The sequence below is a fragment of the Mustela nivalis genome, assembly GCF_964662115.1.
Source record: "Mustela nivalis genome assembly, chromosome: 16".
Lineage (NCBI taxonomy): Eukaryota > Metazoa > Chordata > Mammalia > Carnivora > Mustelidae > Mustela > Mustela nivalis.
In genome coordinates this window covers 66,123,135-66,146,720 of record NC_139035.1, presented here as the reverse complement: position 1 = coordinate 66,146,720, position 23,586 = coordinate 66,123,135, and the positions used below count along the sequence as shown (strand labels likewise).

General features: G+C 47.4%; 1 protein-coding gene across 7 annotated transcripts; it reads right to left on the bottom strand.

Annotated features, from left to right (window-relative positions):
- Positions 1-4,982: 4,982 nt before the first annotated feature.
- FCRL2 (Fc receptor like 2) lies at positions 4,983-23,268 on the bottom strand. Of its 7 annotated transcripts, none has more exons than XR_014304036.1 (12): positions 22,542-23,268; positions 21,097-21,117; positions 18,215-18,481; positions 17,678-17,962; positions 16,137-16,424; positions 15,485-15,763; positions 15,077-15,193; positions 9,543-9,570; positions 8,653-8,798; positions 8,392-8,457; positions 7,164-7,195; positions 4,983-7,075 (listed from the first exon to the last, which is right to left on the bottom strand). XR_014304036.1 is itself a non-coding variant. In XM_082703169.1 (12 exons), exons 1-12 carry the CDS (start codon positions 22,570-22,572, stop codon positions 7,037-7,039), a joined length of 1,554 nt encoding a protein of 517 aa, XP_082559295.1. In that variant the 5' UTR covers positions 22,573-23,268; the 3' UTR covers positions 4,983-7,036. The 7 variants fall into 7 exon arrangements, 6 of the variants coding, with proteins under 6 accessions (XP_082559295.1, XP_082559297.1, XP_082559296.1 ...); XM_082703169.1 differs by having other exon boundaries at positions 8,713-8,813; XM_082703171.1 differs by having other exon boundaries at positions 8,713-8,798.
- Between the last annotated feature and the right edge of the window lie 318 nt (positions 23,269-23,586).

The following is a 23,586-nucleotide window of genomic DNA, read 5'->3' as shown; positions in this document are numbered from 1 at the left end:
CAAGGCTACCTCAGTCTCAGCTCAGTCCCTTCCCAACATTTTCACATGGGTGTTCCACCCTCTTCGCATATGGCCACAGAACATAACAGCCTCCAGAGCTGTTTGCATTCTGAACTTTATCCCAGATCCCCATAGCTAGTTGAAAGGACTTTCATTTATTTATTTATTTATTTATTTGAATAGGAATTTTAGAATTGTACCTCTGAAAGGATGACAACACTGAGATGAAACATCTTTAACCCGGAGACCAACATTTCTGTTCACCTTCTGGTAAATGGAGCCAAACTCTGCCCCACTTTCACTTCTGTGTGAAGCTGGCCTTGACGAGTCTTGAAGCCAACAGGTTCTCTGGGTTACTCTGGATTTTGTAATTTCAGAATTCATTTGTCAGCCACCCAACCAGCCCTGCTTAACTCAGCACCGAGCCCCCTGGAACCCAGCAAAGCCAGGATTCTCATCACAACCCCGGGCTGACGTGCTCCTGCTGGTTCCCTGACTTGAGTTTAGCTGTCCACACCGCCTCAGCGTGAGCCAAGAAGCATGAATCAGAAGTCGTCTTCCCTGCACATGCCGGCTCGCCTTCCCCGACAGGCTCTGTGCCCAGAGTGCTGCAGTGTCCGCTTCTCCCCAAATGTCAGAGTGCACCTGCTCACGCTGTGCTTGCTTCCAAGCAGGCTTCCCTTCTCTGCAGCCATCTCAGTGTTGGCCGAGGCCAGGCTGGTAAATTTCAGTCCATTCTAAGATTTTGTTTCCAAACCAAATTTTATGAATAGCCCTTTTACTTACAGCCTTTGGTGAAGACATCCTGGTGGCTTTGTCCAGTCCAGCACATATGGGGGGGCACAGCCATGCTCCCTGCAGTGGCCGTGGCCCTGGGACGGGCTGCTCTGAAAGTCACACACTCTATTTCCTGGGGCCCGTGACTACTAAGATGAGTAACAACACTCATTTATATTTTTTGAAACAATTCCTCCCCACCCTTCCATGGTGCTATCAGAGTCTAGGGTTTAAGTAATAGAAATTAAAAATCTATTTTATTTTTCTTTCCAACATTTAACAGCTGCTTATTTAAGCAACAAAATTTCAGCCAGAACCACCATCTTCTAGTAATTCACCGAAATGACCAACACAAAGGGAAAAAGGAGAGGCACCAGCAAAAGCCTCCATAAGCGTCTCAGAACATGTGGAGTGGTCCCTTTGGCCACGGACGTGTGAATCCATGAGAAAGGTGACACTGGGACAGTTCTGGGAGACTCTGCATGTCACTCAGAAGGCTGTGAGCATTGCTATGAACACACAAGGGCCAGATTCCTGCCAAGAGAATTAATGTGCACAGTGAGTGTAGTAAGCACTGGAAGCCAAGCTGGCTTCCTGAAGCACATGAAGGAAAGTGATCAGAAAGAGAAGGAAGCCAAAGAGAGAGGTACTCAGGTCCCACTGCTTGTCCCACCCAGAGACGCAGGCTGTGAGAACCACGCAAAGGAGCCTGAGCCATGGGAACCCATTCCCTGCGGATTCATGGCAAGATGAGTGAAAAAACAAAAACAAAAACCCCAAAACAAAAAACCCCATGAAACCTCAAGACTATAAAACTGTTCCTCTTAGTTGAGTAGAAGTGTGGTGTCCCCTCCCCCAAAGAAATAGTTAAAACAAACTTTGGTTGTGTCCTAACTCATTGGGTGATGTCTTTATTCAAATGTAGTGGGATTTTCTTTTTTTCTTGCTGAAAGATGAGAAGTGGTTGATTTTGCAACAAAATATACTCAATTGGTTAGGAGACTGCCAGATATTACTTATAAAATATTTAAAGAAGTTTGAAAATAGTCCTCTAGATCACCAAGAAAAAAATAATTTAAAAAATAAACAGTAGGTTATCTGCTGTATTAGGCTCAGAGAAAGCTGGGTACTCATAATTGAGTTCTGTCTTAAACAGCTGTGTTTTAAGGGTAAGGACCTTGCCTTTGAAGCCTGCTACTTAAAAACAGATCCTTCACACCCCTTGGTTCCTCCTGCTCTTGTACATAGCTCTCTAGTGATGGGGGAAATGTTTGTACTGGAAGGGTTCTTTCTGGCCCCAGTCCCTTTGCACTTGTCTTTGCCTAAAATACCTGCGTTTTCTTTGTTCTGTTGGCAAATCCCTGACTGTCTTGTGTCCATCCTCCGTGTCACAGGTGAAACTTCCCTGACACAAGTGTTTTTAGGAGAGGAATGAAAGTGCTTAGAATCAGAGGAGAAAGCTTATTCCTGGTTTGGGATGCAGTATAAAATCTCTTCTATCTGTTTCCCTGTCATGGAGACAAACACACGAGAGGCATGTTTGTTTCTCCTATGGGTTTTATTTTAAAAACTTCTGTCTTCCACTCCCCTGAGGCTAGAGACTGTTTTAGTAACCTTTACACTCCTAGGGCCTGGCACACAGTAAGCATTTAATAAATGCACTTTAATAAATAATCAACAAAATTTTACTATTTAATTGCTCAAACTTACTTTCCATATCTCCTGTCATACCTCTGAGTACATTTTTCGGCTCCATAGAGCACTTCCTCTAAGGATGTCTTCAGGTGTGCGTGTGTTTGTGTGCGTCTCTGTGTTTGTGTGTGTGTGGTGAGTGTCTAGTGTGTGGCGCGTCTGTGGGGTGTGTGCTGCGTGGTGTGTGTGTGTGGCATGTGTGTATGGTGTATGGTGTGTATGAAATACTGAGGCCTTTTATACCCCAGAAGATCATATTCATCCTCAGAGGTAAAGGAAAGGGCTGCTAGGTATGAAATTTTATAATTTCCACTTTGAAAATGCTATTTTCCATTGACGTCTCGTGTTGTCTGTTATTGTAGGAAGCTGGAAATCCACCTAATTGCTGTGACTTACAGTGTTTTACTCTCTTGATATTTCGGAATTGTCCCTTGGTCTCTGACACTCACCTGCTGAACTGTGATGTTCGGCTCTCACGATCTACTCAGCTCAGCAAATTAGGACCCTTCCAACATGAGAGCTTTCTTTTCTCTGCTCATGTAAGATCCTGGGTGATTTCCCCCTAGACTCTCCTTCTCTTTTTCTTGTGCCGATAGCACGGACATAACACACAGGGATGCCCGCACAGCCAGCGCACAGACTGCCTTCCTTTGACTTTCGGTTTCTCTACCCCATTTTGGTATTTCCGGGGGAGATTTTCTGACCTTCCAGGTTACTCCCTGGTTCCTCAGTATTAATCCACGTGTGAACACGTCCACCTGCCAGTTACTTATTCTGACTTTTGTAAGTTCCATGTTTAAGGTCTTGACTTGGCTATTCTTAAGCTGTGCACGGTTTGGTGTGTTCAGGTGGCGTGGAGGGGAGGACGTCCACCATGTCCTTCCCTGCTCACCCACTTCTGGCTCATGTCTCTGTGCTTCTGCCGTGGTCACTGTTCTGTCCCAAGCACGTCTCTGTCCCTCTCAGTGATGGCCACAGCCCTTGCGCCGTGGGTGGAAGTGGGAGACGGGAATTCTCAGGGGCCCAGAAGCTCACCTCAACCTGCTGTTAAATTTGGGGCCCACAATAGCTGGGGCCCTGTGGATCCCAGACGCTGCTGGTGGGATAAGGGCCCTGGAGGGTCCAGCAGGGAACCCCTTTCGAACAATGTTGGGGAGCAAAGGTCTCATCCAGAGAGCACTCCGTCCTCCACCTGCCTCTTCCTCTCTGAGCACCTCCTGCTTCCGTGCATCGGTGTGTCCCATGCTGGGGACACTTCGTGTAAGGTTTTGATAGACACCCAACTTCCTGTTGTTCATGAATTTCCAAGGTGCAGAATATGTGGAACAGCCTGAAGCCATCTTGTCCACAAATGGAAAGTTTTTAATGGGGGAAAAAACCCCAAATGCTAGTGAAACAAAGAGATGTGTGAGCTAGAGCCAGGCCAGAGAGCACCAGTGATGAGTCCCTAAGAGAAAGGGTCAGTAACCGGAGAGCTTCAGATAGCCGATTGGCATCTGTCCACGTCACAGAGGCCATAAGCCAGCAGCGGCCTGGGGCCTGCACGGGGAGCAGGCCTCAACCTCCGGTGTCTGGGGCGGAGTCCGTGTGTTTCCTGAACTGGCCAGAGGACAGCATTTCTGAGCACCCACGAGATGCAGCCGCGGGGAAACCACCCGGGAGCTCATGGCCCAGAGCAGCAGGTGCGCGGCCCAGGGGCCCGGGGCCCGGGCTCGGCTCCTGTGTGACGCCCAGGCCTCTGCCCCATCCGCTCTGCCTCTCTTCCCCCTCCCTGTCCTCTCTGACCTCCTGCTCTCCGCGTCTCCCCACAGACCGCACCTTCCCCACTGCTCGGCATCTCCTTCTCCACACCCACAAAGGAAGAAAGGAGGGTCTAGTACTGGAAAAAAAATCCCAATTACATCACATACAAAGTTTCCCGAATAAACAGAACAGAAATGTATGACAAAGAGGGACTATCATTTTCCCTGATAGAAATGGAGAGGCACCATGTCTACGCACGCTTGGAAACTAGGCTCTTCCCGATGATCTCCGGATACTGGACTGGCTGTGGGCTCAGACGGCTTCTAGGCATTGGCCAGAGGTTTGGACCCCACGAGAGCCCCAGGGATGCCCTCCTGCTGGGACTCCATCCTCTTGCTTCCCTGTCTCATTCGTCTTGTCCCGCTCCCCACATGCCTGCAGCACCCAGCCCCCTACATCCGCACGAAGTCCTCTTCACGCTGCCTTTGGAGAAGAGACTCCCAGCGGCTGGCCCAGGGGATTCCTGCAAGAGTCACAGGAGGCAGGAGCTGGAAGCTGCTCTCCACGATGTTTTGTATGAAAAGAAAGCCAGGAAGCAAGAGATCCCCTCCAGGGTTTGGTCTGTTTGCTCACGCAGAAGGCAGGAGCAATGGAAACTGTTGCTCTCTCCTTCACCTCGGAGTTGTGCCAGTAACGTAAACTGAGGGATTCCCCACAACTACCCAGGTGCCTCGGGAGAAATCCTGCCAAAGTTATTGTCTGACTCTGAATAAAATAATACGTTTAATCTCTCCAAACTGTAATACTACCCAAAATATTGACTCAGAAGCAAAGATATTCACTCCAACACTGCTCATCATGGTGAGTAATTGTCAATATGATAATGGTCCCCCAATAAGTAATTTACAAAACAAGTTACTATGTATCCAAACATACCAAGCAAACTACAAAGATCTTTGAACATTTAAAGGCATGAAAACATCAAAATTTTTTAAGAAATAAAAACAGGTTACAGTTATTATTCCTTTAAAATCACATATTTATGAGCACGAGAGCACATTCATGGAAAATACTACTCTGGCTGATGGCTACTGAAATAATAACAATTATCAGAGTGATGAAAGTATGAGTGAGTTAATAGTCTCTTTCACTGTCTGTATTTCTAAATTTTCTACCGTGAAGATACAGTATTTTATAGATTAAAACCCCTGGGTTTTGTGACTTCAGTCACGTCCAGGTGGTAGCCCTCAGACTGCAGAGTAGTGGGGTCATACTCGTGCATGTGAAGTGTGTGGACAGGAGGAGCGTTCCGTGGCAGCTCTTAGACGGTCCGCCTCTATGGATGAGAGGAGCCACTGGCTACTTAGCCATCAGAATTATAACCATTTTAAATTATTTTTTTCTGATAAACATCAAATTTGTTGTGCATAGTTTCTAAAATATTCCAGATTATCTCTCTGTAGATTAACGACCAAACCCAAGCCCCAGTCACCTCTGTCCTTCCCATTGGGGACCTATCTTTAGCAAGGGAGTGGATTATAGAAGATATTAATCAAAGCGTTAAAAATCTGATAGTTGCATTTGCATTTGATAGTCACTTTGTTTGAGATTCTCGTTACCCAACTTTTTAAACATTTTTGTACTAAGTTTGAGGTTAAGTGATAATTATGCATATTTTATTTAATGAAAACTTATTTGGTGCTACTTAATGCCAGACATTGTTCTATGTGAATTACGAATATTTAACAAATGGTTTTCCCCCATTTAAAGGTGAAGAAACTGAGGCACAGGAGGTTAAGTAGTTTGTTGAAGACTACACAATTAGTGGGGGATGGGATTGGGACCCCACCCTAGACAGGGGTTCCCAGAGGTTATGATCTTACTCCTTGCATGATTGTACCAATGGATGTAAAATATTCAGCATTTCAAGAAGACATAAATACAGTTGTTACTTTTAAATCAATGTGAGTCAATGTACAAAACAAGCATTCAAAAATGGACAAATATGGCAAGCCAGCTCAAGCTGCTGTTCCTTCACACAAACTCAACCCTAAAGTTCTCACAAGAGCAAGAGAGGATTTATTGAAAACTTGAGATGTCTGCCTGTGGAGACAAAAGGCAATGAATTCCCAGCTTGGAAGATGAAGAGAAGCCCCAGAAGTAGATTCTGTTCACATCACCTCAGAGCAGATGTAGATGAAGGCTTGTCTCTTGTGCTCCTTGTTCTTCCTCAACTCTTCGAACTTTGAAGCAAATACCGTATGATTTCACTCATACGTGGAATTTAAGAAACAAAATAGATGAACATGGGGAAGGGAAGGAAAAATAAAATAAGATAAAAACAGTCAGGGAGACAAACCATAGAGACTCTTAACTCTAGGAACAAATGGAGGGCTGCTGGAAGGAAGGGTGGCGGGGGGAGGGAGTGACTGGGGGATGGGCATTAGGGAGGCCACTTGATGTAATGAGCGCCGGGTGTTCTATGCAGCTGATGAATCCCTATACTTCTGAAACTAGTAAGGCTCTATATGTTAACTAAATTGAATTTAAATTAAAAATTTTAAAAAGAGAGAACGTAACAAAGATAATCATCCCACACAGCTTCTGGGACTCAGGAGCGGTTCGGTAAATATTGACTAAATGGAAGAGGACATTGGGAGAGAACGTGATGAGAACCAAAACGATGACCCAGCTGGCCTTCTCAGCACTTGCCGCACATTCTGTCTGTGAGACGTCATGAAGTTTGGCACTTTTATAAACTTTTTTTCAGCCCTTAGTGCTGTTCCATCTTTGTTGGGGTTCTGCCCCCCAGTGTCTCCGAGTGTTATGTCTCCTTCACATCAGAGTAGATGACATGAGAGTCCTAGAAGAGATGCGCAGGTGAAGGAAGAAAAGGACTCTGGCCGGTGGGGGACTAGATGGGGAAGGAACTCTCCAGAAGGCCGGCTCACCTTGTTCTCCAGAACCATCCTTCTGGTGTTTGCTGTGGAGAAAAAAAAAACATTACTAAGACTTCATTCTCAGACAGTGCTCCAGGGTACAGGATGGCAATGCTTATTGTGTGGTTTCCAGCTTCTCTTGTTCTTCTGTAAAACCCATGCCTTAATATTGTCCACTCTGCAGTCCTTTGAAGACCACCCAAGCTCTAAGCCTTCTGCCAACCCTTGTTAAACAAAACCTTTCCTCTCTTTGATACAATTTCTGTAGATCATTGACAATATTCTGTCAGAGCTCATTCTCCTGTTCTCTCTTTATGTCCTTCAGATAAAACCACAGGTGTTCATGCGCTACACAGAGGGAAATGGGACACAGAGATGAAGGATGGGAGGCCTGAATCACACTCCCACTTGAGGGTGTGGGGCCTGCTTCCTTCTCCCTTCATCTCAGGTGGGCAGAATAGAAACCAATCCCCCTCCTGCCCTTGGCAACACATCAGCCCCGGGAGGGCCTGCAGGATAAGCATGCAGTGGGCAAGACTGTGCCTTTTCAGGTTTGCTGGGTTGGTCCCAGGCAGGGAAGGAGAATGACAGGGTCATGGGCTCTCTGTAGGCTGCTGTGGTACAACTGTAAGCAAGGCTGGCCAAGGGCCTGTGGTTCAGAGGAGTACAGCTGGCTGACCCTTTCCTGGGACACCTGCCAGGCTGCCAGCAGCCTCTGGCTTCAACAGAAGCAGCCAGGAGTACAGAGCAAAGGACACGGCTGAAGGTTGCAGCTTTAAGGGCAGTGGAGCAGTAGCTTGAAGGACATGACTCTGCAGTTCTAAAGAACTACTGACTCAACTCTTGGAAGACTACACATCAAAGCGCAAGTCTCCAGATTAGGCTGATGTGTTCAGTGACCCCTTCTATGGCGTCTTCAGACTGGACTTCACATACCATACTTCAGATATTCTCATTCTTTCCTGACTTGTTTTATTCCTTTGCCTTGTATCCCAGATTCTCGCTAATTGTCGGTTCTCAACTGACCATCTGTTTTTTTGTTTTTTTTGTTTGTTTGTTTGTTTTGTTTTGTTTTGTAATTCAGCTCCTCCCTGAGAACGTGCCTGCAAATACCTCTTGCTCCTTCTTGGATTCACAGATTGCATATGAAGGTCAAATGATGTGAGCAAGCCTCACTTGTGCACATGGTGCCCCTTACTGGGAAGACGCATCTAACAAGAACCATTTTGTAGTTTCTCACCTGAGTCTACTGGTGGCTGAATGCTCCAGACCTGGGAATAAACCACATCCACATCTATAGGGCCCACTGCAGGGAAAAGACATTGGTTCAAAGACATCCATGGACATGAGGTTCAAACTTTATATGTGCTGTCCCAGACTCCTGCTTTGTGACTGTCCTCCCAACCTCAACCTGAGGGTCATTTATTGATTGAGGGTCATTTATTGATTGAGATTGGGACTCAGGGTACCAGGGCGTGCAGACCTCGTCATGTTTTCTTACCTGCTTTCCTCTTCCCTCCATGCTGCAGCCCTGGAGCCCCTTCCAGTCAGGGAGACTCACCATTGACATAGTCTGGCTGCAGCTCCTCTATGTCGGGGAGTGAGCTGGCATGGGTGGACTCTTGAGGGTTTGCACTGGAAGCGTCTCTGAGAAAAAGCAAACTAACTACATGATAGTCTCCAGGGCAAGAGCGAGAACACAGAGAAGGCAGGCTGGGGAGAATGTGGGAGAAGCCTGGCAGACTGGCACTTGGCTCATGTGATTTGATGGCTCTTAGTCTAGCCTCTCAGGGTGTGGTCTTTTAGGTGGGCAGCCAGAGACAGGCCACAGAATCACAGAGTACTTTTTTATAGGATGGCCCCTCTGATCTGGCAAAAATGTTCGATTCCTCATCTTTAGCTTTTTCAAAAGTAATAAACAAGAGAACAATATTGCCTCAGCTTTAATCTCTTCTCTCACAAGGTCTCCTAGAACTTCATCTGCTTCTTTTTCATCAGTTTATCTCTCTCCTTTGTATACTGTATGTATCATATATTCTTCATAAGACAATATGTCCCCTGTGGAAATAAACTCCATTTTATGCATGTTTTCACACCTTTCAAAGTCTGACAAGAACTTACTCATACATCGTAAGTACTCCATAAATAATCTTGAGAATGTCAATTAGTAAACTAATTTAGAAATCTTGACTCCTACACAAGATAGCACCTCATCACATGGGCCACCACGAGATAGCACCCTGATCCACAAATGTAATGAACACAGACATGGCTGAGTGTCACAGAAAGATACTGTGTGACCTGTGCTAGTAGTAAGGGCATGATTCACAATGGAAAATCATGAAGGGAGATGTTCTCTAGAGTTCCCATTTTGAATAGGAAAGTTCTCACCTGGGTGCCTGTGGGGCAGAGCGTCCTCCTGAAAAGCAGATGAAGGAACATTCGTTTTAGGGGAGACGCCTTTATCTCTTGAAACTTTTCCCCGACTTAACCACATGTGGTCTTGGTGGGTATAAGATTCAGAGTAGGGATCCGGTTGCATTGCATCCTGAGGACTCCTTATTTTCTCCAGCACCGTTGGCTGGATAATCCTACTGGTGTAACATGCCACTCCCAATGGCAAACCTCACAGGCATAGGTCACTCTTTCTGGAATTTTTATTGCTCTTTCAATTATTGCAAAATATATGTTGACTGCTGATGACTTTACTGGCCTCCTTATTCAGGTGGAACCCTCTCACTTTCTAAACGTTTTGGTACTGCAACCCCCACTCTAAAGCGTTGTCTTGGGGTAGGGCTTGATGTTGACCTTCATAAGACCCATTGGGATCTCCTTCATACCACCTAGCTTTACAGAGAGATGCAGAACAAGAAACACAGCAGAGCAACGTGGACGTGTCAGCTGTGTCACCAGTGGCCAAGGAACTCTTTCCTGGTCCTTCAACTAACAGCTCAGGGGACAAGTGCACATGGCTGGAGCGGAGGCCACTACGAGGGACATAATCGGTCTCAAGAGTCCTGCTGCATTTGGGGGTGTGCTCATTTGTGCTTCTCACCCAGCATCACCCTACTCGGAGCCCTTCTAGTTTAGAGACGGCTCAGCAATCACGGAAAACGTTGCCTAGTAATACAGCCAGCTCTCCAGCTTGATCAGAGTTTTTGGATACAGTGTTAGAGAAGGAAGAACTAACTTATTTTCTTCAAGGAAAGGAAGAAAGATCTCAGGATTTTCTACCAAGCCAAAAGTCATTCCACCATAAGGCGAGGAATGGCATCTTCAAACAGTATGAAATCGGTATATGTGTGTGATTCTAACACCTCCTTCCTGAGTAAATTATTTTTGAAGTGGACTCGGTGATATCTTGGCTCCCAAAGGAAACTTCAAAAATATTCTAAAAAATGAATATGGTATAAAACGATCTTCTCTGATCTTAGTGTAACTGGAAATTCTTAATAGAACTGTGAAGAAATCTGGATATATCTGTAACATATACATTTTAGGGAATTAAGTCTTAAGCTACTAAATACATATATAAATATATAAGACAAGGGAAAGCAAATCTTTTAAATGTCTCATTTGTTCCAAAGAATGAGACTAACAAGAACAGAATGCAGCCACTTAACAAAGATAAAAGCAGCAATTTCAGAATTAGAAAGCAAATGGACAAATCAAATAAATCATTCTAGCAGCTTCATTTTTTAATCAAAAGGGGTGGATATTCCTTTTTCTAGGCCAGTCGAGAATGTGAAAGGAGAAGACACAGAGGGCGAGTGCAGCCGTGGGGAACCTAGAAGAACCCTAGGACAGCACTTCACTCAATGCTAAGGAAGCAAATTGGTGACCCTAGATAAAACAGACAATGTTCTAGGGAAATTCCCCAGAAGATAAAGAAAATGTGAGCAGAGGGTGGTGGTCGGTCAGGATGGAGTGCGCTCTGCTACCTGAACAAACCAACCTCGGTTTGCAGGGTTTAGAGCAGCGAAGGTTTGTAAATTTCCCACTCGTGTTGCAGACCTGTCAGAAATCTGCTGGGGGTTCTGTCACTCGGGGACGGAGTCCCTCAGGGACCTAGGCTGCTGGAGACCAGACCATCTAGAGACACTGTTAACCTTGCATGCGTTTGCATGAGCACCAGCGCATGGGAAGGACAACGGGACATCAGCACCTCGCTGGTAAATGCTTCTGACAGGAAACAGTGCAAGCGGCTTCTGCCTGCAATCCTCTGGCCACATCTCACTTCGAGAAAACAGAGAAATGCAGCTGTCCATGCGCCCAGAGGTACGGGAGGGCTGGGTGTCAGTAAGCACTAGCAGCACCTCTCACAAGATTAGTTACCAGAGCAGAGACGGCAATAGCTGTCAAAGACCTGCTCCCCCAAACCCACCAGGCACAGCTTCCACAAGGAAGCCCCACAAAATCTTGAGAAAACAGATCATTATATTACATGTAAACTACTCCAGAACACGTAAGACACACAAAAAGAAGGAAAATGTTGAGCTTCCTTTGTGACGGTGAGACAAAACCCAGAAAAGATCACAATAACAACAAATCTGGCAAGTGTCAACATTACTATTAATGGGGGGAAAAAAAGACCTTCAAAAGATTGCTAATTTATATTAAAACTGCATCACTATAATTGGATTTTTATGAAGAACGCAAAGATCAGTCAATATTAGGTATTCTGGTATAATATAATTAGTTGATTTAATACCTGAAAAAGAGAAATATATGATGATCATCACAGATACCAATGAAGTATTAGCAAAAATTTATAGTAGTTTCTGAGAAATTGTCTTAATAAAATAAGAATGCTGGAACTTAATTAAAAGAGGCATTTTAATTAAAAAAACTGGAACTTAATTAAAAGAGGTATTTACACTACATAGCAGCAAAATACTAGAAAATTTCCCTCAAAAACAGGAACCTGACAAGCTTCTCCACATAAGATACCAGAGGTCCTTGGTCCTTGAGCATATAATTAGACATGAAAATTTAATTTACATAAAAATTGAAAAGGAGAAGATAAATTTTTTTTGTTTTGTAGATTGTTTCTATATTTGAAAGAATCAATAGTATATTGGTATGTAGATGAAAAGTGAGAGAATTCATCAGTATGGATGAATGAGAAATCATTTTCTGTTAACAAACAACCTCTCCATAGCCTCATATTTTTATCAATTAAAAATTATAATGAAAGAAAAAAAAAAAACAGTATCACAGTTCCTGAGTCTTGAATGGTCTGTTTAAAAAAATATAGTTTCCGTTGGACTTGAAAAAACTGAATTACATTTGTACTATCTGATGAGTTTCCAAAATTTCCTTCATCCTGTGGTAGCTGATAGGTCTAAGGAAGCATTTTGCAAGTTTAAAAGTTTATCTTGCATTTCTTTTGTGCCCCATGCTTGTCCTGTATCTTAGAGATTAGTAAATGACACTCACTGAAGAGGGGGAGCTGGGGGAAATCAAGGAAACAGGCAAGAGGAGGATCGTTAGGTTCATGAGGCTCTACGGCAGGGTTGAGGCTTTGTGCCCAGGCCAGCGTGGACCCAGTCTTAGCTCTGCCTTCTCGTGGCTGTGTGAACAAGGCTGCCCACTTAACTTCCACAAGATTATTAAACCTGGACCATAAAACACACTTAAAAATTATTTCCTAGAGTTATAGATAATATGTGTAAGCTTGCCATACACAACAGAGGCAGTAATTGGTCATAGGTAACATGTCTTGGCTAGCAGAATATTAGTAGGGGTCAGAATGGGATGTCACTTTAGAGGAGTCCTCAAAATTCCTGGTCCTACAAATGAAGCAGAGACATAGTCATGAGGAGAACACAGCAGCTTCGTGGAAGTGTTGGTTAGTGAAGCTGGTGCTTTGATGCTTCCAATGAGGACAGAAGAAGAAATTGAACAGACCTTTCTTCTGAGAACTGGAAATATTTGACAAAATACTGGTGGAAGTCTATTTATAGGGTTGAAGAGGCGATAGAATAGAGAAGAACTATGAGGCTCTGGGAAAGAGGGCTAGCTCTGGAACCGCTGGTCCTGTGGGGGATTTATTAAGGCCAGACAGGGCGGCCCAGGGGCTGTAGCTTCAGGGTGTCTGGTGGGGTGGGGAGGCATGGACTGGAATGTGTAGAGGTTTGGAAATTTTAAAAATATGGCTGCAAATTCTTTGACACTGAGATCTCCATTTGGAGGTAGAAGCTGTGATCCCTCTCCTTGCATCCCAGCAAGTTTATTAGGGACCCAGTGAAACCAAGTCATCTGAAATTAGGTGGAAAAACACATTGCAGATTCGCTATTACACTTGCTTTTGAAAGGGAAGCCAGCATGTAACATGTTTGACTGCCCTGCAGCATCATGCTGTGAAGGGTCCAGGCCACACTGAGAGGTTGTGTCTGTGTTCTAGCTGAGAGTCCCAGTCGAGGCCCCACCCTCCAGCCATCACCAGTCACAGCATGTGCATGAAGATGTCCTATGTGACTCATATGAGACATCCAAGAATTGAAAGAGGAGTCACTGCTCTTGCCATGAGTAACTAACAAGAAATCGATAAATATCCAAGATCTATCCGAGACCTATAAAGAACTTCTCAAACTCAACATCCCAAAAACAAATAATCAAGTCAAGAAATGGCAGAAGACATGAACAGACACTACTCCAAAGAAGACATACAAATGGCTAACAAACATATGAAAAAATGTTCCTCATCATTAGCCATTAGGGAAATTCAAATCAAAACCACATTGTGGTATCTCCTTACATCAGTTAGAATGGCAAAAATTGACAGGGGAAGAAACAGCGAATGTTGGAGAAGTTGTGGAGAAAAGGGAACCCTCTTACACTATTGGTAGGAATGCAGGTCGGTAAAACCATTTTGGAAAACCGTAGGGAGGTTCCTCAAAAAAATAAAAATAGAGCTACCCTACAACCCATCAATTTCACTACTGGGTATTTATCCCAAAGATACAGATATAGTGAAAAGAAAGTCCATCTGTACCCCAGTGTTCATAGCAGCAATGGCCATAATAACCAAACTGTGGAAAGAGTTTGTGGAAAGAGTTGTTGAAGATGCCCTTCGACAAATGAATGGATAAGGAAGATGTGGTCCATATACTCAATGCAGTATTAATCAGCCGTCAGAAAGGATAAATACCCAACATTTGCATCAACATGTGTGGGCCTGGAGGAGATCCTGCTGAGTGAAATAAGTCAAGCAGAGAGAGTCAATTATCATATGGTCTCACTTACTTGTGGAGCATACGGAATAACACAGAGGACAGTAGGAGAAGGAAAGGAAAAGTGAATTGGGGGAAGTTGGAGGGGAGACGAACCATGAGAGACTGTGGACTCTGAGAAATGAACTGAGAGTTTTAGAGGGGTGACGGTGGGGGACGGGTGAGCCCGGTGGTGGGTATTAAGGAGGGCGCATATGGCACGGAGCACTGTATGTTATATGCAAACAACGAATCATGGAACACTACATCAAAAGCTAATGATGTACTATATGGTGACATAACATAAGAAAATCAATAAATAAAGGAGAAAAGTGTACTAAATTGTTTTCCTTTCTTTAAATCCAGTTACTTATGTTTTACTCCACTGCATATAAACTGAATATGTCTATTGAAGATTATTAAATAATTAATTATTAAAGAATTTAACAATTGGACATTTTTATTTAAAAGGCAAGCATGAAGGACTGAATTAACGGTTTTAATCTCCACACAGGGGAACATGACATATTCTAAAATGAGTAATATGGCAGCATTGCCCACCACATGAAACCTTAGAAAATCGTGAAGTGTAAAATAATTCATCAGATTTGGGGAGATTTTCTTTCTTCCTTTTTTCAAATCCAATCTGTCTCAGTAATAGAAAAGTTCACAACAATGAAAGGGAATCAAAACAAATGGTAAATAACCAACCTGCTATCTTGTGGGACCCGTAATAACAGAGCAGAGCAGCAGCTATAAAACCGAGGCCACCACACAGCGTCCCGAGAACTCTGGCTGTGACATGGTCTCTTCTGCAGCCAACGGTCCCTACAGGAAGACACAGTACATCAGGTTTAGAGGGTCAAGTCTTGCATCCTGGAATCCTTGTGCAGTACTCTGTAGGAATGGTTAATATAATTTCACACGTTATCTGAGTATGATGTGTACTTTCCAGGTTGCTGTGGAGAGAAGAGAAGCAGCCAGGCACTGAGATCACCTACTCCAATACATCACTTGGACCTCTGCCTACCTTCCAAAAGCCCGATATGGTACCAGTGCCGACTACTGGAGCAGAACCATTATTCATAACACTCCTGTATCCAGGGACCATCAACCCACCTGTGACGTTGAGTGGTACCACCTCACTGCGCTGGGCCCCCAGGCCATTATCGGCCTCACAGGAGTAGTTTCCAGAATGTTCTGCGGTCAGAGAGAGGTTGAAGGACGCTCCTCCTCCAGAGGGGACCGAAATGTTCGCCAGGGTGACATTCTCATGGTAAAACTGGTACAGGATTGGGGGAGAGCCGCTCTGGGCCTCACAGTGAAGCTCCACCACGTCCCCCACCATGGCCTGGGGTCCCAGCTCCCTGAGGGTGAGGACGGGGTGGGACACTGGACCTGAGGGAGACAAGGGGCCGGTGGAGAGGATTCGTGAGGCCATAGCAGACACACAGACCCCCCAGACTAGGACGTCAGTGAAGGGCCTGGCCCCTTGGTCATTGTGTGTCTCCAAGATTCTTAACAATGTCTTTAGTATTGGGGGGGCTATCGAGTCAGGGCTATTGTCTAAAGACACGGTCCCTTGTCATTATCAGCCTTTTTCTAAGCCGGTCCAGCCCCTTCATGTTCTCTCGCACGGAAAGAAGGATGCTGCTGTCTAACTTGCAGGGGTGACCCAGCCTCCGGTTGCCGCTGACCCCTGGCATGTGACTCCTGGTACCGCGGCCTTGGTCTGGGGTTTCTGTCTGGGCTGACTCAGAGTGCAACTCACTTCTCACATGGACGCTCAGCAGCCGGCTCTGGACGGGGTCATGGCCGTTGTCAGCTCTGCAGTAATAGCGGCCAGCATCGCCCTCCTGCACAGCCGGGACCTCCAGCTCCGCTGACAGGGAACGCTGGGTCTTCCTTCCCACACTGGCTCTTGTGGCCTCTCTGTGCCAGGAGAACGTGATGTTTCCCGTGCCTTTGGCCACAGAGCAGAGGAGGACCAGGCTCCCTCCTTCGATCACCGGGCCCCTGGGGGCCCAGATCTCTAAGCTTACATTAGAGACGGGCACTCCTAGACAGACGAAGATGGCAGGTGAGGAGCTGGACTAGGGAGGACTCTGGAGCCAGGCCGTGAATTTCTTCACGCTGACGCTTGAAGTGGGAATAAGGGCAGGGCTCATGCAATCCATTCGAAGTGCCCACAGGAAGGGAACCCACAGTGATGACTCTTGAAGAATATGGGTGTTTATACTGCACGTCCCACCCCCCATCCTGCCTAATACCATGGGATCACTAACGAATGTGCGATGGGTCACCTGCTCCAAGGACAGGAGAGCATTTCTGCAGGGAGGAGTTGCTGTGCCGAGTGGGGCCTTCTGCACAGAGTAAAGGGGTCTCTGGTAGCATCAGTCCTACCTCAGGAAAGGCACTGTTCCCACTAACAACATCGGTGACCATTCCTGCATTATCCTCAGTTTCAAGGGGTCCACACGAATTACAATGCCTCCTCTGGCTTTTCTGCTTTTCTCCGAGGCCTCATGTGTCCCCCGACTCTGGAGCACTGTGGTGCCTTCTAACAAACCAACTTGTGTTGCAAGCCGGGGGGGGGGGGGAGTGTGCAGAGCCCCTGGGGAGCCCGTGCCTTGCTGGGTGAAGTCCCAGCTCACTCCGAAACACCGGCCTGGCAGGAAGGGTAGCTATGGCTGGTGCACATCACTTCAATAAAGAAGAGGAAGGTTATAAGGAGTGTTTATAACAGAAGGAAAAAAGCTGTAAATGCAGTACCGGTGCTCATAGACAGCACACCAAGACTTAATCAGTTTCAGCCCATCCTGGGAACGCGACCTCCTAAAAGTCAGTCTGAAATTTCCTGTTCTGCACTAAAGAGGTTATCTGTGTGATACACAAAAAATAAAAAACCAAGAAAAAGGAAAAAAAAAAAACAACAAAAACTGGGCAGTTTCCTCATCCCGCAAAGCTGTCCTGGCCTGGGGAAATCCTTTTTTATTTTGCTAAGAACGCCTTCCCCCACTCGTGCCTATAAACACTCCCATTTCCTACAACTCCCCTGAGCATCTCTCTGCCTGCTAGCTGGGATCCTGCTGACTCACGGATGCCTGATAAAGTCAATCCCATCTTCACTTTCACTCCACTGGGTTCGGTTTTTTAACAGGAGCTTGCCCATTTGTTATTTTTACGAAACGCCCATTCTCTAGCTCACATCCCACTTTCCACAAGGACAGGAATTGCAAGAGAACCCAAAAGACGAGGGTCCAGGAGTGAAGCTGCCTGACTCCCCACGCTGAGACCCACGGGGGTACTTACTCTGCACGTGAACCTGAGATTGGAGGCTCTGTTTTCTGACCGTGAGAGCTGCTGTCTCTGCCTGGCACCAGTAGGACCCTGAGTCCTCCATCCACATGGCGGGGACCCGGAGCTCTGGGGAGCTGCTCCAGCCAGACCCCAGGGCTTTGCCATCTCTGAAGAAGCAAAATTGGAGCTGAACGTTTGACCTCTGTGGAGAAGGCCGGGTCTCACAGGTCAGGGTCACGGGGCTCCCCTCGGCGGGCCGGTAGGAGCTGACAGTGAGCACAGGGCGTGGAAACAGCTCTGGAGGGAAGGATCACAAGCATCCTGAGCAGGAAGTCGGGTGGTTCTTGCTCCAAAGCAACCCCAGCCAACGTGACCTTCAGACCAGACAATGACCTTCAGACCAGACAGGTTGCCTCACCGGCTCCCACCTGCGGTCTCACCGCGGGACTCTGGTTCACATCTGCCGTGGGGCCAGGTGTCCCCTCCAGGGACCTGCCTGCCCTGCCCTGGTCTCATCCAGCCCAGCTCCCGCAGGAGGGAAGCGTTTACCTAGTACTTCAATCCCGACGCTTCTCGAAGATTTTGACCTCGGAAAGAAGTATTTTCTGGCGGTAGCCGAACAGGAGTACTGGCCACTGTCCCTCGGAGCTGCACGAGGGATAGAAACGCTGGAGACTTTGTCTGGGAACGGTAGCTGTTTCCCATCCCTGTAATACACCACGGTCTGGATTTTCCACCAGTCCTTTTTCTTCTGGCACATCAGATCTATGCTGTCTCCTTCGAAGACAACGGAGGGAGCCTCGAGGGTCAGCCAGTCTGCAAAAGAGGGCGTGAGGGGGCTGGATTCGCCGTTTCTCCTGCAAGCCAGATGCCTGACCCCTTCCTGTGCTCTTGGATAATGCAGTTCCTTCCCTTCAGGCAGGACGGACCTTCCAACCCGCCCCCGCCCCCCCCGCTTTACCTACGTGGGGCCACCACGTCCTCTTTTTTCCTGTGGGGTATCTGAGTCAGCATGGGCTGCTGTAACAAAACACCGTAAGCCGGGTGTCTCATTTACAACAGACATTTATTTCTCAGGGTTCTGGAGGCTGAAAGTCTCAGACCGAGGTGCGGGCACAGTCAGGTTCTGGTGAGGCCGCTCTTCCGGGCTGAAGACGGCCGACGTCTTGTGTATTTTCACTTTCTAGTTCTCCGGCTTCGTTTTCTAAGGGCACTCATCCCATCCTGAGGACGTCACCTCCATGACCTTATAGTTCCCAAGGGCCCCACCCCCAGCTACCATCCTCCTGGGATTACGGTTTCAACACAGGAGTCTGGGGGTGAGGACACAAACATTCGGTCAATGGCAGGAATGTCAAAGTAAACCTAATTTGTCACAGGGATATGAGAGCGAAGTTCCTCCTGGTTAGCCCTCTCTACTGGCGATGTCACACGGGGGACCTCGGTCCTCAGGGGACATGCTGCTTTCCCACCTCCCCAGCTCTGATCCAGCCTTAGAAGGCAGTACGCTGTGCTCTAAGTTCATGGTCTCCGTCTTCTTCTTGTCTGGTCAGAGGAAACCGCCTAGGGGGCCTGGGTATCTGGTTACTGGAATAAGACCCCATACCTCAAACCTCAGGACTTCCCACCTGACTAGTTTCCAAACACGTCCCCACCCAGTCCATGAGTAATTAGTGGGGAAGCTTTCGTTCATAGTTCAGGTCTTAGGGGACTGATCGTAGTGAAAAGAGTCGTTGCTGAAAGTAAGCATCCTCCCCTGGGACTGCCAGCCTCCGACTGCCTTGTGACTGCGCATTTACGGTAGCAGGGCACCTTCTGTGTCTGGGACATTTGCATTACTTTCCAGGGCTGCAGTTGAGGATTTTGACCTTGAGGTGAAGAACTAAGTTGTACCCCGAACAAAAACCTTCTGCCCCTGTTCCCTGGCAGCATGGCAGCCAGAAGTTGAATGTGTCGAGTAGGGAACCGGAGATCAGCCTCAGAGAGGAGGGAGCGCCTCATAAAATACCCCGGCAGAACCGGAACCACCATGCCACAGGACGCTCGTGAAATTTAGAATCATGGTTTTTGGAAAACATGCTACTGACTGTTCCAGGAGGAGAACCAGATTTGCCTGTTAGACATAAGGAAAACCATCTGGTCTATCAAAAATGAAACCGGAAGGGCAGAAAAGCGGGGTTGCAGAAACAATTAGCTTATTTGAGATTTTCGCTCTCCTTTACTGGTCGAGACTGGATCCCCTGTGGACTCGGCTGTGGAACTTACAACCAAGCTGATTTTTAAACCACCAGTACAGACGTCATCTAGACCCTGGGAAAATGTCAGGGAAGGGGGTAGACATTCTGTGTCATGGTTAGAGAAGCCACTGAAAAGGTGCATGATGGACAAGCTCAAGGGCCCGGGCCGCAGCTGACTACGTGAGCCTGTGGTCGGTTGCTAAGGACCTTTTATGGCCCAGCGTGTGTGCAACAGAGTCCTGCTCCTGAACGGGCTCCGGGCCAGAGCTGCTGCAGCGGCCCCTGGCACCCCGTCCCCTTCCTCTCTTGCCATGAAAGGTGAGGTGAGGGTCTGCTCTCCCAAGACAGTGTCTCGGAGCCCTAAGAACACTTTGCCTTGGTGGCTGGTGTTGGTGAGGCTTGGGAACAAACCTCCATCACTCTAGCTTCAGGCCAGGCTCTCTACATATAGAATAAAGTCTTGTTTTTATACTTCCTTTGGTGAGCATAGCTTGAAGTCAAGAAGAGCAAGGTGAGATTAGCTGTAGGCACACAACGTTAGGAGGGTAGCAGAGGTATGACGGCACGCAGAGTTCAGCGATGCCGCGGAGCCAGGGCCACCGGACAATGGCCTAGGAGACCCTTGCCTGCCTGTTAGGGGCAGAAATTGTGCCTGCCCTGCAGCGTGGCCCCAGCAGCTCTCCCACAGCAAGGGCAGCCCAGCACTTACAGAAGATGCTGCAGAGATGCTCTCTGACTCTCACAGGGCATTGACTTCCCCACCCGGGACCAGAGCAACCATGACCCACCACCATTCCCACCATGCACACGCTCTCGGCCGTGTGTCTTAGAGAACAGCTGTTCTCAAAGCTGTGAGGACATTCAGCCCGACCTCATGGAGGAGATGTGTTCCCAGGGCCTGGAGAACCATCCTCCCCCAAGGTGCCCAGGGGCCGGCTGTCTGGCCTACAATCCCTCTTCCAGATGCCATAGTCCCTATAGCTGGGGTGGCGACCAGGCGGTGGACTCTACCTGGGCAAGCCAGGCAGGCCGTCCTCACCAAGCCAAGGGGGCCCGTCTTGAGGCGGGTTGGGCCAGGGGAGCTGCAACACTGGGACATCTCCACATCCTGTACTTGTCCCTCTCTGAAGGACCTCATGGGAGCCAGGCGACGGAGACACCAGACCCCGGAACAACAAGACGTAGATGACTCACCTGCCTCTTCACTGAGAGGAGCTGTGAGGGAATCAAAAATCTGAAGTTAGCCCAGAGCGTTTGCCCTTACAATTTAGACATTTCTATTACTCTTCTCAACTGGCCCCCAACTCCCCATCACCCCCTGTTCTGTTCCTCGACTCCATTATCACCAACAACACCATCTCCCTCAAGCACCAGCCGGCCTCCACTCTCGTTACGGTCACAAGGCAGGTGATTCCAAAGGGAGAACCTGGGCTGTGCCCATGGACGGAGCCAGATGTTGAGTGATTCTCTCATCTCCTCATCCTTTCTTTCTCCCCACCAACCTCCTGCGCACCCGGGTGTCCACCACCGTATCCCACGTTACCAAGGGTTCATCAGGAAAACACCCAGCGAGTGTTCGTAGTGCAAACTTGACAGCTGGTGTTGTTTCTTGGCCCGATTTTGTGCATGACTTAAGCTTTGACGCAGAAGCCTGTGACCCCAACACACTGAAGCTATCAGACCAGACAGAGAGCAGGGCCCCCTCCCCCCTCCCCCCTGCTCTGAGATCTTGGTGGATTTCCATAACTGACCATGTGGGCCACTTGGTTTATTCTCTTCTCAAACTTTCAGTTCCCACTCATTTGTTTTAATTCACTAGCAGAGAGGGAGACCATGAAGCTGTGGGACCCAGCCTCCACCCCAGTAAGACCAGAACCCCAGACCCCTGTGTTTATCTCCCCATGACCTTGCTGTTTGATCCTGGAGGTGCTGTGTAGTTTCAAGGCTCTGCAAGTAATAAACCTTTAGCTCTCTGAAGTTTCCTGACAGTTAATACTGATGGACGTTTTGCAGTCCTGATAAGACCCATGAGGGCATGTCTTGCCACAACCTTGCTTATTGATAGCCTGAGACCAGCACACGCAGTTTTGAAAGCCAAACCCGCCTCAAACGGATTCCTTTTCTCTGGCTATATTTTATGTGAGAATCCTTTTACTAATTAACAAATGTTGGTTGGTCTCCTGAATGTAGAGAAAGGAACTTTGTTTCCCTATAGCACTTTCCCTGTCCTGGTAGCCCAAGGTTCAACAGAGGAGCCTGAGCGAAGGATGTCCATGCATCTCTGAACCCCATCTTGGAGATAACTGTTTAAATAGTTTCACAGAGAAGTAGTAAATGTTGAAATTATTAAAACTGTATTTATGAGAACATATTACTCTATGAATTATCTAAGATACCAAAGCAGGAGCTTATAACCCAGGGACAATGGAGGTAGTTGACCTTGACCATTAAGGACAAGGATGCACTGCATTCTGACTTGCCCAGAGCTCACTCCTGTGCCTCAGACTCTGCTCCCTGAGCTCGAAGCAGACACCCGAGCATTCCTACTGGTCCTGGGCTCTGATAAACCCTCAGGACTTTCAGAAGCTGGAGACCTCCATCTGCTGCCACCTCGGTCCTAATTCAATTATCGGACTCACCAAAGATGACCAACAGTGACCACAGCAGCATGAAGACTTGGTTCGGCTCTCCAAGAAGAGATGTTCCTTCAGCCACAGGCTGGGGTCTGTATGCAGGGAATGGAAACTGCTGTTCAAAGTAAGTATTGCACAATTAAAGAGAGAGAGAGAGAGAAAAAAAAAAAAAAAGGAAGTGGAAGGGCTTGTCAATGTCCGGCCGCAATCTTCTTTCCTATAGGGGCTATGAGAATGATGATGGTCTTCTAGGTGCCAGAGAACCGCCTTCTCTCAACACTGATGATGGTTAACACACACAGCTGTGCATGAGTTGGACACAGTTCTAGGTGCCTCACACTCAAGGGGTTATTTGATGTCCAGAGCAAGCTTCTGGAGTCTGCACAGTCCCCTTTACACAGCTGGGGAAACAGGCAGCAGGGAAGGCAAGCAATGGACCAAGATCATCATGGTCCGTTTCCAGTGGGGACAGCCAAGAGTCAAACTCAGGCAACCCCGTTCCACAGTCTGGCCCTCAAACGCTGTCGGATCCTACTGTGACGTATAATGCTTCTCAGTGTCCGTCAGGAGAGTAGGGCCAGAGGTGCAACCCCTCAGGCTTCCTGGGTGATCTTTTCTTCAGTCCATAGCTTGCCTTCTAGAACACAATGTCGCCAAGATTTATAACAAATGCTCTGTATCACTGGGAACATTGTCCTCTCCCGTACTTCTAATCCATGCTGCTTTCGACGGCGGCCCGTCTGCCCCCAGCGCAGCCACGCCCTCCAGAGCACACATCCCCAGATCCTGTTATCTCTCCCTCCCGATGAGTTGTGGTCCCTGTAAGTGTTCTGTGCCCCAGTCCGCTCAGGGGCAGGCTGAACAGGCAGATACATGTTTCTTTGTGGACCTGACAGAGCACGAAACTGTAAATCATAAAATCATTGGTATTTGTAACTTGGGGACTGACTGGCGGTGAACTGAATCGATGTCTTCTGTTCAGGTGGAGACTTAGCATCGTCAGTTCCCACAGACAGAGCTTTCCTTCGGGAAATGCTGACATATATACGAG

Coding starts and splice junctions, on each gene's coding strand:
- FCRL2 (XM_082703170.1), bottom strand. CDS start 18,718: ATGAGACACCCGGCTTACGGTGTTTTGTTACAGCAGCCCATGCTGACT. Junction 16,425..17,677: donor ATCTCAGGTTCACGTGCAGA/GTAAGTACCCCC, acceptor TCGTCTGTCTAG/GAGTGCCCGTCTCTAATGTA. Junction 15,764..16,136: donor GCTGAGCGTCCATGTGAGAA/GTGAGTTGCACT, acceptor TGTCTCCCTCAG/GTCCAGTGTCCCACCCCGTC.